The 13828-nt window shown below is 41.2% G+C and overlaps 1 protein-coding gene across 5 annotated transcripts in view; it reads left to right on the top strand.

Moving 5' to 3' along the window:
• The window catches only part of angel2 (angel homolog 2 (Drosophila)), a 44457-nt gene extending 31239 nt beyond the window's left edge, over positions 1-13218 (top strand). For 3 of the 5 annotated variants that reach the window (XM_042096324.1, XM_042096328.1, XM_042096327.1), the window contains exons 6-8: positions 5611-5647; positions 7245-7405; positions 8201-11425. In XM_042096324.1, coding sequence (XP_041952258.1) covers positions 5611-5647; positions 7245-7405; positions 8201-8424 — 422 coding nt within the window. In that variant the 3' untranslated portion in view covers positions 8425-11425. Of the gene's footprint in view, positions 1-5610; positions 5648-7244; positions 7406-8200; positions 11426-12784 lie in introns of those variants that run through there. The other 2 variants (XM_042096326.1, XM_042096325.1) reach the window with 2 other exon arrangements.
• Positions 13219-13828: the final 610 nt, after the last annotated feature.

The raw sequence follows: 13828 nt of genomic DNA, 5'->3' as shown, positions 1-13828 counted from the left end.
CGTTTAAGAGTTCGAACTACCCTTTCTAGAAACACCAAATCCAAGAACGATGGAGCGAACTACCAAAGTTGCGACGCAAGTTAGCAAACGACGCTTTCTAGAAATGAGCCCTTGAATGGTTCCGCGACCCACTTTTGGGTCCCGACCCACCAGTTAAGAAACACTGATTTAGTCTTTTCTCCTCAGTCTATTGTTTTTCAATTTGATTTCTCCTGTCCTTAATTGTCAACTATTTGTCACTATCCTTTCGAAGTCAACATCAAGATTGTGGCCCCCGGGAGGCGCTGTGGCGCAACAGGCTACAGCGCCAATGCCATGTACGGGCCCAAGTGCCCACAGGAACCCAGGTTCAAATCCAACCTGCGGTCATGTCCTCATCCCACCCCATCTCTCTCTCTCCCACTCACTTCCTGCCTATCTTCACTGTTCTGGTGAAACAAAGGCAAAAAGCCCAAAAAATATACTTTTTAAAAAAAAGCAAAAAAAAGATTGTGGCCCCGAGTTTGGCAACGATAGATCACCGGCGAATATGGTAGAGCATGCGTAATATTGCACGAGACAATTGCCAGAGGGAAGTTGTGATCAAACACAGTAAATGGGTTGAGCCAGGTTGGATTCAATGGACCTTTCTGTTTTTGAGCAGTTGTTTCCATCCCCTTAGTTACTATGTTGCTACGGTCCCACAGGCTTTTGCTTATAGGGAGAACCAGAGAACCAGCGTTTAATAATAAATTATGGTTAATTACTTATTTTAACATTACTGAAATATCAAGGTGTACCTCTAGCAGAGCATTGACTTAAGGTTTACAATTAGAATCTTTGAACTAAAATCGAGTGAATTTGTCTCAACACAGTCTAATGCTCCAACTAATGTTAACCCACATGCTGATCCTCCTAACCATGCTATAGACCGTTTCAAACACATAAACGGTAGGCGCTTTCCCACTGACGGGATTTTTGCAGTTCCTAGAACATAGTGTTCCTATAACCCTTTTTTTCTTGTGTTCCGACCGGACCAATTTGGGGATCATTAAGTTCCTATGGCCACAGTTCCTGTAATTCTTTCAGCTCCTACTTCAGGGCAGGGTCTTTTCCCTTTTTCGCATAGGAACCCTTGTGACCTAGGTCTATGTTGATTGGTCCAACTTATAAGTCACACCTACTGTCAACCCAAGTTGAATGGCCAATTTGCAATTGAATGGGCAACCAGTTCCTGTGGCCACTTGGCCAGTGTGAATGCAAATGGCAAAACCGGTTTTGGGGGAGAGTAGTTAGTAGAAATGTTTAGAAGTGGACTGTTCCTATAACTAAGTTCCTATAACTAACTACTTGGTCGGAAAGAGACTAATAACATAGCTTCTACTGTATGTTTAGTTTAGAGTTTACAGGAAGTTAATGGTAACTTGGTGGTAGACAAAATGTCTAGCTCGTATTTTCAACAGATTAAATATGAACAGAAGTTATCAGTTAACCAAGCGTAATAAGACTAATAAGAACACTTCTCCCACTGATTTTAAGCTTTTGCCGGAGGTTACATATCCCGATCTGTATCCTAACATTATAACTGTTTAATATCCGGTTCCGGCGCCGTCAGGTGTGGCAGCCTACTCAGCAGCTCCGTGTCTTAGTGTTTGTTTCTATGTCTTTTGTCTACTTTTTGTTTACTTTTTACTTCGCAACTTTTTGGATTACACACTTTGAGGAGTGTGTTTATTCTATCCTATGGATACGGACATATTACAACGCTCCAGCGACAGCAAGCTTGTGTACACAAGGAACCAGCTGATCGCACTACGACGGAATGCTGGCTGTGTTCGGGACAACATTCCAGAGGAACTGTGGTGCTTTCGGGGTTGCAGAGCGGGAGTAAAAGTGAAGACGAGGCGTCGGAAGAAGAAGTGGAGATACAAGCCCTCAGTTCCATCGATTGTGATGGGAAACGTGAACTCACTGGCTAATAAGACTGACGAACTGGATTCCCTGGTAAGAAACCAGAAGTTGTACAGGGAATGTAGTTTGTTATGCTTTACGGAGACGTGGCTAACAAGCCATATCCCCACTTCTAACGTTGAGCTGCCTGGCTTCAGTGTAGCTCGTTTGGACAGAGACTAAACTTTCTGGCAAAAAGAAGGGAGGCGGACTGGCGCTGTACATTAACAATAGATGGTGCAATCCCGGACATGTAACAGTAAAGGAGACTGTATGCTGTAAGGATGTGGAGTTATTAGCGGTTAGTCTCCGTCCGTACTACATGCCGAGGGAGTTCTCGCACGCAATTGCTGTCTGTGTTTACGTTCCACCTCGAGCTTTTCCGGATACAGCGTGTGACATCATCCACTCCACAATCACAAGGCTTCAAACCCAACACACTGACGCCTTTTTTGTGATCTCTGGCGACTTCAATCACATAACACTGGACTCCACACTCACAAATTTTTACCAGTATGTGGACTGCCCTACAAGGAAAAACAGGACAATAGACCTCATGTATGCAAACGTGAGGGATGCATACAGTGCAAACCCCCTCCCCCCACTGGGAAAGTCAGACCACAACCTCATTCATCTCCAGCCAATGTACAAGCCCAAAGTACAGAGGCTACCAGTTCCCACACGCACCTTCAGGAAGTGGACACCCGAAGTGGATGAGGCTCTGAGAGACTGCTTCGAGTGTACTGACTGGAGTGTGTTACAGAATGGAGAGGACTTGGAGGAGGTCACACAGTGCACAACTGACTACCTGAACTTCTGCATGGACATTGTTGTTCCCACCAGAACTGTACGCTGCTTTCCCAACAACAAGCTTTGGATAACCAGCAATGTCAAGACCCTTCTCAACAGGAAAAAGATGGCGTTCAGAGAGGGGGACATGGCAGAGCTGAGGCGCGTGCAAGGGGAACTCAAATTCAAGCTGAAGGAAGCGAAGGAGGATTACAGAAAGAAGGTGGAACAGAAGCTGCAGGAAAACAACTTGAAGGAGACATGGGACTGCATGAAGGTTATCACTGGCCTGAAGAAGAACAGCAGCTCTGTGGAGGGGGACCTGGACAGGGCGAACCAGTTGAACCACTTCTACAACAGGTTTGACTGCCCTGCTCCAGCTCCAATGGCGGTGGTCTGTCCACCATCCCCCAGCCCCCACCCTCACACCCCCTCAATACCAGCGCAACACTCACCTCCATCATCACAGGCTATCGTACCCCCACCATCACTGGATTTTGCACCCCTCCCCCACATGGCGATCACGAACAATGAGGTGACAACGACCTCAGTCAACAGCCATCAGACACACAGATCCCAGATGCACCCCTCCCCTCCCCTTACACCCCTCACCATTACAAAGGATCAAGTGACAGTCCAATTTAAGAAATTGCGCAGCAATAAAGCAGCTGGGCCTGACAGACTGTGCCCAAGGCTACTCAAGGCCTGTGCTGCTGAACTGGGGGAACCACTGAAGCACATCTTCAATTTGAGCCTACGCCTTGGACAAGTTCCAACACTGTGGAAGACATCATGTCTCACCCCTGTCCCTAAGAAGCCACACCCTAGTGAGCTTAATGACTACAGACCTGTCGCTCTTACATCACATGTGATGAAGACAATGGAGCGATTGGTCTTAGGCATGCTCAGACCCCAGGTACGCCATGCACTAGACCCGTTACAGTTTGCTTACCAGGAGAAAGTGGGCGTGGACGATGCCATCACTTATCTTCTACACAGGACACATTCCCACCTGGACAAGGGGAAAAGTGTTGTGAGAATGATGTTCTTTGATTTCTCAAGTGCTTTTAACACCATCCAGCCCCTCAGATTGGGAGATTGGGGCTCTTGCAGATGGGTGTGGACGCTCACCTGGTAACCTGGATTACAGATTACCTGACCGAGCGACCACAGTTCGTCAGACTGAAGAACTGTCTCTCTGACACTGTGATCTGCAGCACCGGAGCGCCACAGGGAACTGTGCTCTCTCCAGTCCTGTTCACCCTGTACACATCTGACTTCTGCTACAACACCGAGTCATGCCACATGCAGAAGTTTTCTGATGATACTGCAATTGTGGGGTGTATCAGGAACGGGCAGGAGGAGGAGTACAGGAGCCTGGTGGAGGACTTTGTGCAATGGTGCAAACTCAATCATCTTCAACTTAACACTTCAAAGACCAAGGAGATGGTGGTGGATTTCCGCAGGTCTAAACCCACTCTGCTACCAGTCCACATTGATGGGGTCAATGTGGAGGTGGTTAGCACCTACAAGTATCTGGGTCTCCACCTGGACAATAAACTGGACTGGTCAGCCAACACTGATGCACTCTACAAGAAAGGGCAGAGCAGGCTGTACTTCCTGAGGAGGCTGCGGTCCTTCAATGTGTGCAGTAAGCTCCTCAGGATGTTCTACCAGTCTGTTGTTGCCAGCGTCCTTTTCTATGCAGTAGTATGCTGGGGAGGAAGCACAAGGAAGAAGGTTGTGGGGTGAATTGACAGGCTGGTAAAGAAAGCTGGCTCTGTAGTGGGAGCTGAACTGGAGTGTATCACTTCACTATCTGACAAAAGGACCCTGAACAAACTGATCAACATCTTGGACAATTAGTGTCACCCACTCCACAGCACTATTGTTAAACAGAAGAGCCTGACCAGCTGGAGACTTCGCTCACTGCCTTGCACAACTGACAGACTGAGAAAGTCATTTGTCCCCAGGGCCATTGAACTGTTCAATGCCTCACTTAAGGGAAGAGGAGAGATAGACTTCTCTGCATAGTCTGTCTGCCTCTTCATCCCCTCCATGTTTGGTACTGTCTGTCCATTAGCCACTTGTACCACTGTCTTTATACCTCACTGTTTGCGTGCTATATTAGCACATTAGCACATATGCATAACCTCGCCCCCCCTCCATGCCACAGCCGAACTGTGGCCACACTTATACATTTTCTTAAATAGTTAAATGTATAGATATATAGACTTTACTTTACTTTATTTCTGCATTGTTGCACTGTTGACTTACTCATTTGCACTATCACCATGACCACTATCACCATTGCACTACCACCATGACACTCATTCACACAGAGCACCTTAGAGCACCTTACCATACCTTACTATGCACAGAGAATCACAGGCTCAGTCCCTGCCTCAGTCATTGCAAGCGCCTCTGATTTATTAATCACCACTATGTGGATTCTGTTTTTAGAATTGATTTAGATTAAGTGTTAGTATAATTTGTATTTTTGTAATTTGTATTTTAGTATATTTTTATATATTGTATTACGTGTTAGTATAATTTGTATTTTAGTATATTTAACATATTCTTTATCTTCTACTGTCCTTACTGCTTAGTTGTGTTTTTATATTATATACTTTAATTACTCTTTCTGCTGTTAAAGAATGTGTTTGTGTTGTATGTATGCTGCTGAGACCTTGAATTTCCCCTGGGGATCAATAAAGTATCTATCTATCTATCAGATTGGAAGGCTTACCGTGAAGGGTTTCCATTTGTATCGTACCCGAGTTGTATGCGCGAACGTGACATAATTGCTTAAAAGTTGAAAGTTTGAAGTCGTTAATATAATGTAACTGAATTGCACTTTTAAAACCTGATTTGATTCTTTTTTTATAATAGGTTCTATACGGAGTGGTGAGGGTTCCAGAATTAACAAGTAAGTTCTTTGTGTGTCAACTCATTCACAGTCTAATAATATATAGTATTTGAAATATCCCTCCCTCTCATATACATATATTATACTGTCCACTTCCCTCTCATATATATATATTGTACTGTATCATATATACTGTATATGTATGTGTGTGTGTCAATATATATATATATATTTATTACACGGCTCTTCAGAGTGCTGCAGAATGCTCCATTCACTTGAATGGGCCTTCCCAACGTTCGGTGGTCTGCTAATTCTCAATAACAGACAATTGCTAAGTATAACAGACCGCTGTCAAGGAAAATGGGTTTTGTGCTTCAATTTACGTCTTTCATATTACTGCGCAAGGACTGGAACTTCATTCAAAAGTGATAGCAGATGGTTGATCAGCTGTGTTCTAAAGAATGTTTGATTCAAGTTCAGCATGTGCTGTTGTTTCTCACCAAAAGCCATGATGAAATGGTAACAAATAGGCTATAGCACAGGCTATGAAGGCTAAAGAGTCACTTTGTGGGGAGTTTATTGTTTAGTTTTGGCAAGTAGCCGTGTAATAAGTAATAGTCCCTTCCGGTTCGCCCGGAATGCGATTTTCTCAGTTTTTCAATTGGAAAAAGATGGTGGGAGGCTATCATTAAAAAGCTGTATCTTGACAACAAAAGCTCATTGTGTCCTCTGTCCATAAATACCAAAATATCAATTTTGAATTATTTTGTGTTACTGTGACTCATTTTGCCAGATCGGGTCACATTTGGTTTCTTGAATATAATGTAATATTACTGCTGCCAAAGTAAAATCTTAAAATGATGTTGCCGCTGCCACGTCGGGGCCGCATTACCACCTTGAATGTGCATTATTTTCTGTTAACCGTTCCATTATCCCTTATATATTTTTGGGTTAATAAAAGTTATTTATCTTTTGTTGCATATGTCATAAATAAAATATTTCTGTTCTGCAACAGACCAATAACTTAATTGGTACAAAATGTTTATAATATGTCTTTAATATATTTATAGAACATCAGCTTCCTTAGCCTTAACCACAGCTGTGGGGAGAAACAGGACTTTGAAAAGATTTTTGAAAAACTAGTCTCAGACCCTCTCACATCTAAAGACAAGTCATAAGTTTGTAAGTCACAGACTATGATTTTGGAGGGTCACTATTTTCAAGACTGCAACTAGATTCCTTAAGATTATTTCCCATCGTGCACTAGATATCAACAGGAACTCAAACGATAGCCTACTCATATCAAAGTCATATTTTCATGTTTCGGCAGCATTTTTTCCATGTGTCACTATTTGCATGAGCCATGACTTGCGATAATATCAAACATGTTTGATATTGTCGTAATGCCAAGACTAAAAAAAGACTGACAGACTGACTTAAACCCACTAAGATTGGCACCTTACATTAAACGATCTAGTTGACAGGAGCGCGCCTCGACTCCAGTAAGACTTCTTTGATTTAATTTCGACTTTGGAAATTTAGTCGCCGATTCTGAAATCGCTCGAAAATTGTATGGTGTAAGGCCATCATTAGTACTAATCATTACTTGCTGTATTTTGCCTAGAATGATGTTTTTCCCTCTGTGATCCTTTGTAAGCAGGTCTTGTATTGAGCACAGCTTAAATCTCACCTCTGCCTACTCCCATCATTCTTCAAAAAGAGGAAGACCAGAGATCACAACCTGTCACTCAAAGAGAGCCATGACTGTGGACTACATATTTTATTCGCCAACATCAAGAGACACATCCTTAAATTCAGGTAAATAGCATTTTCTCTATCTCTTTGACATAAAGTAGTAAACAAAATAAGTTCAACATGATGCAATTCAATTGTATGTATATAGTGGCATTAAAGCAGCACTAAAGGCAATTTGCTCTTGGCATCCCCCTACAATTGAGAAGCGCAACAATATATGAACTTGTTAATATAATATGTGCGTCTTCTTTGTAACAAACTATAAACATAACTCAGATACGATATAGAGGGAATGCAAGGACAGCAGTCTGTAGATAGAGAGCTTTGAATTCCTATTAGTAGCCTATCTACTTTGTACTCGGTAGTCTATAGCATTTTGATTTTTGCTGGAGATTCAAATGGAATGCTGCCATTCAATTTGTGTTTTTGCCATGGAAGTAAATTACACATTCACGATCAGACATTTGTTGTGGTTTGGCAGACATTTTTTTGCAAGCAGTCAAATTGACCAATCCCAAGTGATCCCAATCGGTCAACATTTCTGTGAAAATTCACACCCCAGAGGCACTTTTGGAGACTTAAGGACCTGATCTTTTTAGAATCATTCATAGAACTTCAGTATCTCATGGAGATACCCATTATCATTAAACATTGTAAGGCTATGTTTAACATCAATAGCAGGCATCTGACGTTTGATTTTGCTATGGTGGTTATTGTATTTAGCAGACGTTTTGGCAACACTCCAATAACTTGACTATTAGGCTACTTTACTACATAAATTCAAATACAACAGGCAATGACGTTTGTTACACATTCTTTATTATTCGTCCATAACATATTGCATTATATCACTGGCAGTCAAAGGCTCTCTGGTGGAGAATCGTCCTTCGCTGTGTCACCTCCTCATATTCCCTGGCTTTCGGCCATGGTGTTTGTTGCTGTCCAGGACCTCCTGGCACTGCTGTAAAACCCTAATCAGACAGGTCCTTCTCCACATTGGCGGCAACACGTCGAAGAGCCTCTTTTCTTCGTCATCACTCTACTTGTTGGACATAAAGGCAGCGTCAGCTCCTTGTAGCTAACGATTAGGGCTGAACGATTTTGGAAAATAATCTAATTGTGATTTTTTTCCCCCCAATATTGCGATTTAATATGTGATTAATATTAAGCTCTTTATCTTCTGTATTATTCAACATAGACAAGCAATATATCATTCTATAGTATGACCAACACAATATTAGATAAATTAAACATCAACTGTTCTTTTCTTGGAGCCCAGGCCTATGTTATGAATGAAATATTTTTTTTTTATACAACTATTTCAGTCACATTAGTAGGCCTATTTGTTGAACTTTCAGCCTTGTAAACATGCAATAATTCTTATATGTTACAATTTTATTTCTGTTTATACAGTAGATATGATCTGTTTTGTTCGTTAACAGTTACATGTAGTGGCACTGAAATGGGTTCTCCTTATCCCGCTCTCTGTCTCTCATACACGCTCTCCTCTGTTCTTGCATGTGAATTGGAACAAAGTAGATTGTTGCAGCACAAAATGCGGCGGATTGACTGTTCAGTTCGGTGTTCACTAAAGATTAGCATCATCAACACCGCGGTGCAATACGTATGCATGCGAATTAACTAGTTTAATTCACAACCGGGAACGTGGCGTGAACGACGGCTGCGTGGTGTTTTCTATGTCTTTGCTATGTTTTTTTTCTTCACTGTTTTGAATGGAAATGCTTCCAACACGCTTGTGTGGCATGAAAAATAGGCGCGAGTCCTATTCCTAGCATGCACACGTTTCCAGCGCGGCTCGAGCTGTGCCTGAGACATGCGTGTCACGCAGGCGGTGTGAAAGCTCTAACCTGTTAACATGGGAGTCGAAATAAAAATGGACACGCCACACAGCTGACATGCTCACGCCACGCACCCGGTGTGAAACAGGCCTAACGGTATGTGTCCATTATTGCGGCGTGTAGACGCTTGCAGACACCTAGCCCTCTCCCCCGTCACCGCTTGTGGGTGTGTAGTAGGCTAAAGTGTATGTTGTAACATTTCATTTGATCTAATTACACAATGCCAGCTAACGTAGGCTACTAAAGTGGAGGTAGCCTGCTTAAATCGTAATACTGTTAACCAATGCAAGGAATTTTAACATCTTTTATTGAAACACTTTTATTGAATATCACTGACATGTTCCTCCAAAGCACCTTCTGTCTTGGTTCAAGTCGAGAGACAAGGTCTTTTTGATAGGGTGCAGTGACGAACTTGTTCTAGACTTAATGGCTTCGCCACTATATACAGTAGCTTCATATATTTTCATTAAAACAACATGATTATCAGGCGGAACAAATATTTCTGTCAGGCTATTGTTCCAGATGATGACTAGAGCAAAGGAGAGAACTTGTTTACATAAACAGTAAAAGAAAGGCTGGTTTACTGAAGATGTAACGCCTCGCGTTAACCGCTCTCATTTGCATAAATTTCAGCAGATGCAGTAGGGGGAATTAGGAAATAGAACCAGGACATGGCAGGTTCCAGCAAAAGTTAATGAAGAGGTTTATTTTCAACTAAGTAGCTCTACTGAGACCTTTCTTGCCACTGTTAGCTGGTCCTCTTGTTTTAGTTAGGGAAAGATAGGCTTATTTTTCACCAATCTACAAAAAAAAAATTCTTACCAATAACTTTGTGTTCCTATAGGTGTCTAGTAACACCTCCCAATTTATCCACGGCTAAATCAAACACATGGAGAAGGGAAACACATGGAGAGCCCATTAAATTTGGGGTGCCCAGAGGGTCTGGGCGAAAATATTGAAAACATTTTGTTTTACCAATATTAGCTTTTAAGATGTCTAACTAGGGGTTTTTAGGGGTGCTGAATCTATCAATTGTTCAATAAAACCACATGTTATGGATTTTTTATGGACTTGGAGTAATTTTTACTCAAAACTAATGGCTGGGATAGATTCAGCACCCCTAAAAACCCTCTGGGCACCCCAAACTTGATTTGCTCTCGAGGCATTTCCCTGAGGAAATTGGGAGGTGTTACTAAACACCTATAGGAACTAATAGTAAAAAAAAGCAATTACAGTTTTTGCCTATTGCTTACACACTTTTTTCAGAATTTGGCTCATTATGTCAAAACTCTACACACAGCCAAATAAGACATAGCACTTAGATGGAGATAAACAACTCACATCACATCACAGAGTGAGTGAGTAGACTTGACCACTACAGTAGTAATAGGCGATGGAAACGATATGCAATATAAACGATACAAAACTGGCCTACGAAAGAGATTTAATTCTATTGCAATATCGCGATAATGCATGTTGACCCATGAAATGTAGAGCCACGAGCTGCAGCCGGATGCAACACATCATCGTCAAGCAAAACAGAGGAGCTGGGGAAAAAGACCGGTGCAACATCCATTATTTGGACTTGTTTTGGATTTAAGCCATCCGATGAGCAGCAGTAAACTATACCCTGTAGTTCAGAGGTGGGCAAACGGCCCCTCTCACTTTAATCCGGCCCGCCAAGCATTTAATTAGGTTATCATAGGCTGCTCGCTATTTTTTCCTGCAATAGATGGCGTTGTGGTTAGCTTTACGGCAAACTGGTTTTCACTCTTCTTTAAGAACATTTATAATATGTATGTTACATAGAGATGATACTCTTTGTAATCTCCATTGCAGTAGCTCTAACTTGAACGTTATGCTACTCCATTTAATTTGGAACGCGTTTAAGCGCGCACGAGAGAGAAAGAGAGAGCGGCAGGTTCCTGCTGGCTTGTCATTGTTGATAATTGCTATCTCCTTTTTATAAGAAACTTAGCAAAGATCATTATGAGAACTAAACGTGTGAACACAATGCTTTAAGTGACAGTGCACCATTTATAAATGAGTTAAACAGCATTAAATTTTAAAAAATTATTACTAGCATATAATTATATGAAACATTAAACATTCGGCCTGCCGGCTAATTTCAAAACCCAATGTAGCCCTTGAAAACGTGTACTTGAAATTTTATTTTTTTGCAACATTATGTTATATAATTACAGTTTTGCACAATAAATGTTCTCAAAACTACATACTACGTTTCTTTCTTCTAAAAAAAAAAAATATATATATAGTGTTGTCACGATACCAAAATTATAGTTTCGATACCGATACCAGGTCAAGAATTCTTCGATACTTTTTAAAAAAATTATTTGATTTGGGGGCCCCCACCCACGTCATCAGTAATATTGAATATAGTGTGATCACCACACCAGTGGCCATCCTGCTCGACTCTCCACACACACACATACGGAAAATGATGACTTGTGTCATATGTTTCTATTTGATATATTTTGGAATTCATATAAAGTTATTTTGTTAATAATGTATAGTATTTTATAATCTGCATAATTATTAGTGGCTAAAAAAATCGTAATTGGAATACTTCATATTGATTTTTAAAGTATTACACTTAGGCATATCTTTAATGTGGTGTGTAAGGCTAATTGAGTGCACATTGGTGTAATTGAGTGCCTGTCACTTTAAGATATAGGCTACGTGAGAGTAGCCTTCAGCCTCACGGTTTTAGGCTAGTGAATAATAGTTGCGCATAGTGCATAAGGATATGTGGATGCAATTCATTGTTTTCTATGTCATTAGATAAAATCAATGTTCAAAACACTAACAAGTCGAAGAAAATCTTTCTGGGATCATAGAAGAGCTAAGTATCTTGCAATGTTCATTAATGGTTTTAGTGACCACTCCACGAATGACAGACATGACCTGAGCTAGCGGGATAGTTAGCAAGGAGCTCTCTTCAGATGTAAAAGTTTGCCACTAGCAGCAGTGTCTCACTGTTTATGGCACGACAGCATACGTGTGTGTGAGGAGAAATGACACACAGGCTATAGGGGAGGAGGCAAGCATGCCTTGCGCACACGCATGTTACTTCAAAACAATACGGTCATTCTTAAAAGTATCGATACTAATAAAACACTATATTGTGATATGTATTGTTATCGCAAGGGGCTGCAATGCATATCGCAATATGGATTTTAGACCATATCGCCCATCCCTACTCCACAGCCTTTAGTTCAATATGCATGTTTAAAGCATGTTTTTCATTGGCAAACCCTGGATAAACAATGGATTTTATATAGCAGGCGCCGACAAAATATAACTGAATTGTAATTTGCATGGCGGTAGCGGCAAAGTGTGATGCTGGTGTGCGGAGTTGTATTGAGAACAATGTAATTTAATGTAATTAATGAGTGCGCCACACTCATTGCGGCGCTGGCGCTGGTCTGCCAGTATTGCATATTAATGAGTGTGCCTGACCAATCACAGTGGAACAAAAATGCCTGGACCAATTGTTTTGTCCCAGTCCAGCCCTGCACATAACTACCATTGTTGGATATTCAGGTGTTACATTTCCTTCCAGAATCTGATGGTCTGCAGTTGCTGGCTCGGCTTGCTTTATTCGACGAAATTGATCTTCATACCATCAGTGGGTTGCCCAATGCAAACAACTCGTCAGACCATCTGCCTTTACTAGCTTATTTCAGAATGCCCAATCTTCAGGCAAGCTGTGAGTATGAGAACAGATTCTGATTCCTGGCTGCCACTTCTGTGCCCTTGAGCAAGGCATTTAAACCCAAGTTGTTCTGGGGAGACTGGCCCCTTCAATTGGTATCTGTAAGTTGCTTTGGATAAAAGTGTCAGCTAAATGAATAAGCAAAATAAGTACTTAGACTTATATTTGTGGTGTCGCTATAGCAGTAATGAATAATAATAATAATGATAATAAAATAATGAATCTGTGTAAATCAATGTTGTTATTTTCATCTAATAAAATAGTTTGATGACATTTTAACAGAGTGGGCCTGAGTCAGTGAGTTGGTCAAAACTGAATGATGGATACATGCCTCAAACTGTTTCCAAATATTTTTTTTATCATTTCACTTTCACATTTCACCGGCAGGTTGTTACATATAGACAATAAAACTTTACTATAGACAATAAGACGTATGACATCTCATTCCAGAGGTATCTCCCCGTCTGAACTATTCAGCAACCATATAAAACCCTGGTCTAAACCATGTATAGAAACAAATCAATTAACCAATATGCACACTAATATGCACAATATTTAATTTGTCATTCATCACAACACATTGGCAAAACACATTATTTGGAGACATTCATGTCTTCTTCTCTACAACAGGCATGTGCAGGGGGCAGTGGCGGATACAGAAAGTGACAGATAGGTGGGCCTGGAATAAATCTAGGTGGGCCTAAGAAGCTCATCACCAGTTCACCAAATGTGATTGTTTAGGTTAGGCTACATTATGGCATCTAGGAGCACCACTAAAGGAACATCACTGAACACATGAAGACGATATTCATAGCATTCTGTTTATGAAATTAATTTGTTTGCCAATCTGTTTATTGTATACAGTTGTTGGATTGGTGAAAAATGCCACGA

This window comes from Alosa sapidissima, chromosome 6, assembly GCF_018492685.1.
Source record: "Alosa sapidissima isolate fAloSap1 chromosome 6, fAloSap1.pri, whole genome shotgun sequence".
In the NCBI taxonomy this organism is placed as follows: domain Eukaryota; kingdom Metazoa; phylum Chordata; class Actinopteri; order Clupeiformes; family Clupeidae; genus Alosa; species Alosa sapidissima.
The sequence above is the reverse complement of the archived record's forward strand: the minus strand, read 5'-3'. Positions and strand labels throughout refer to the sequence as shown.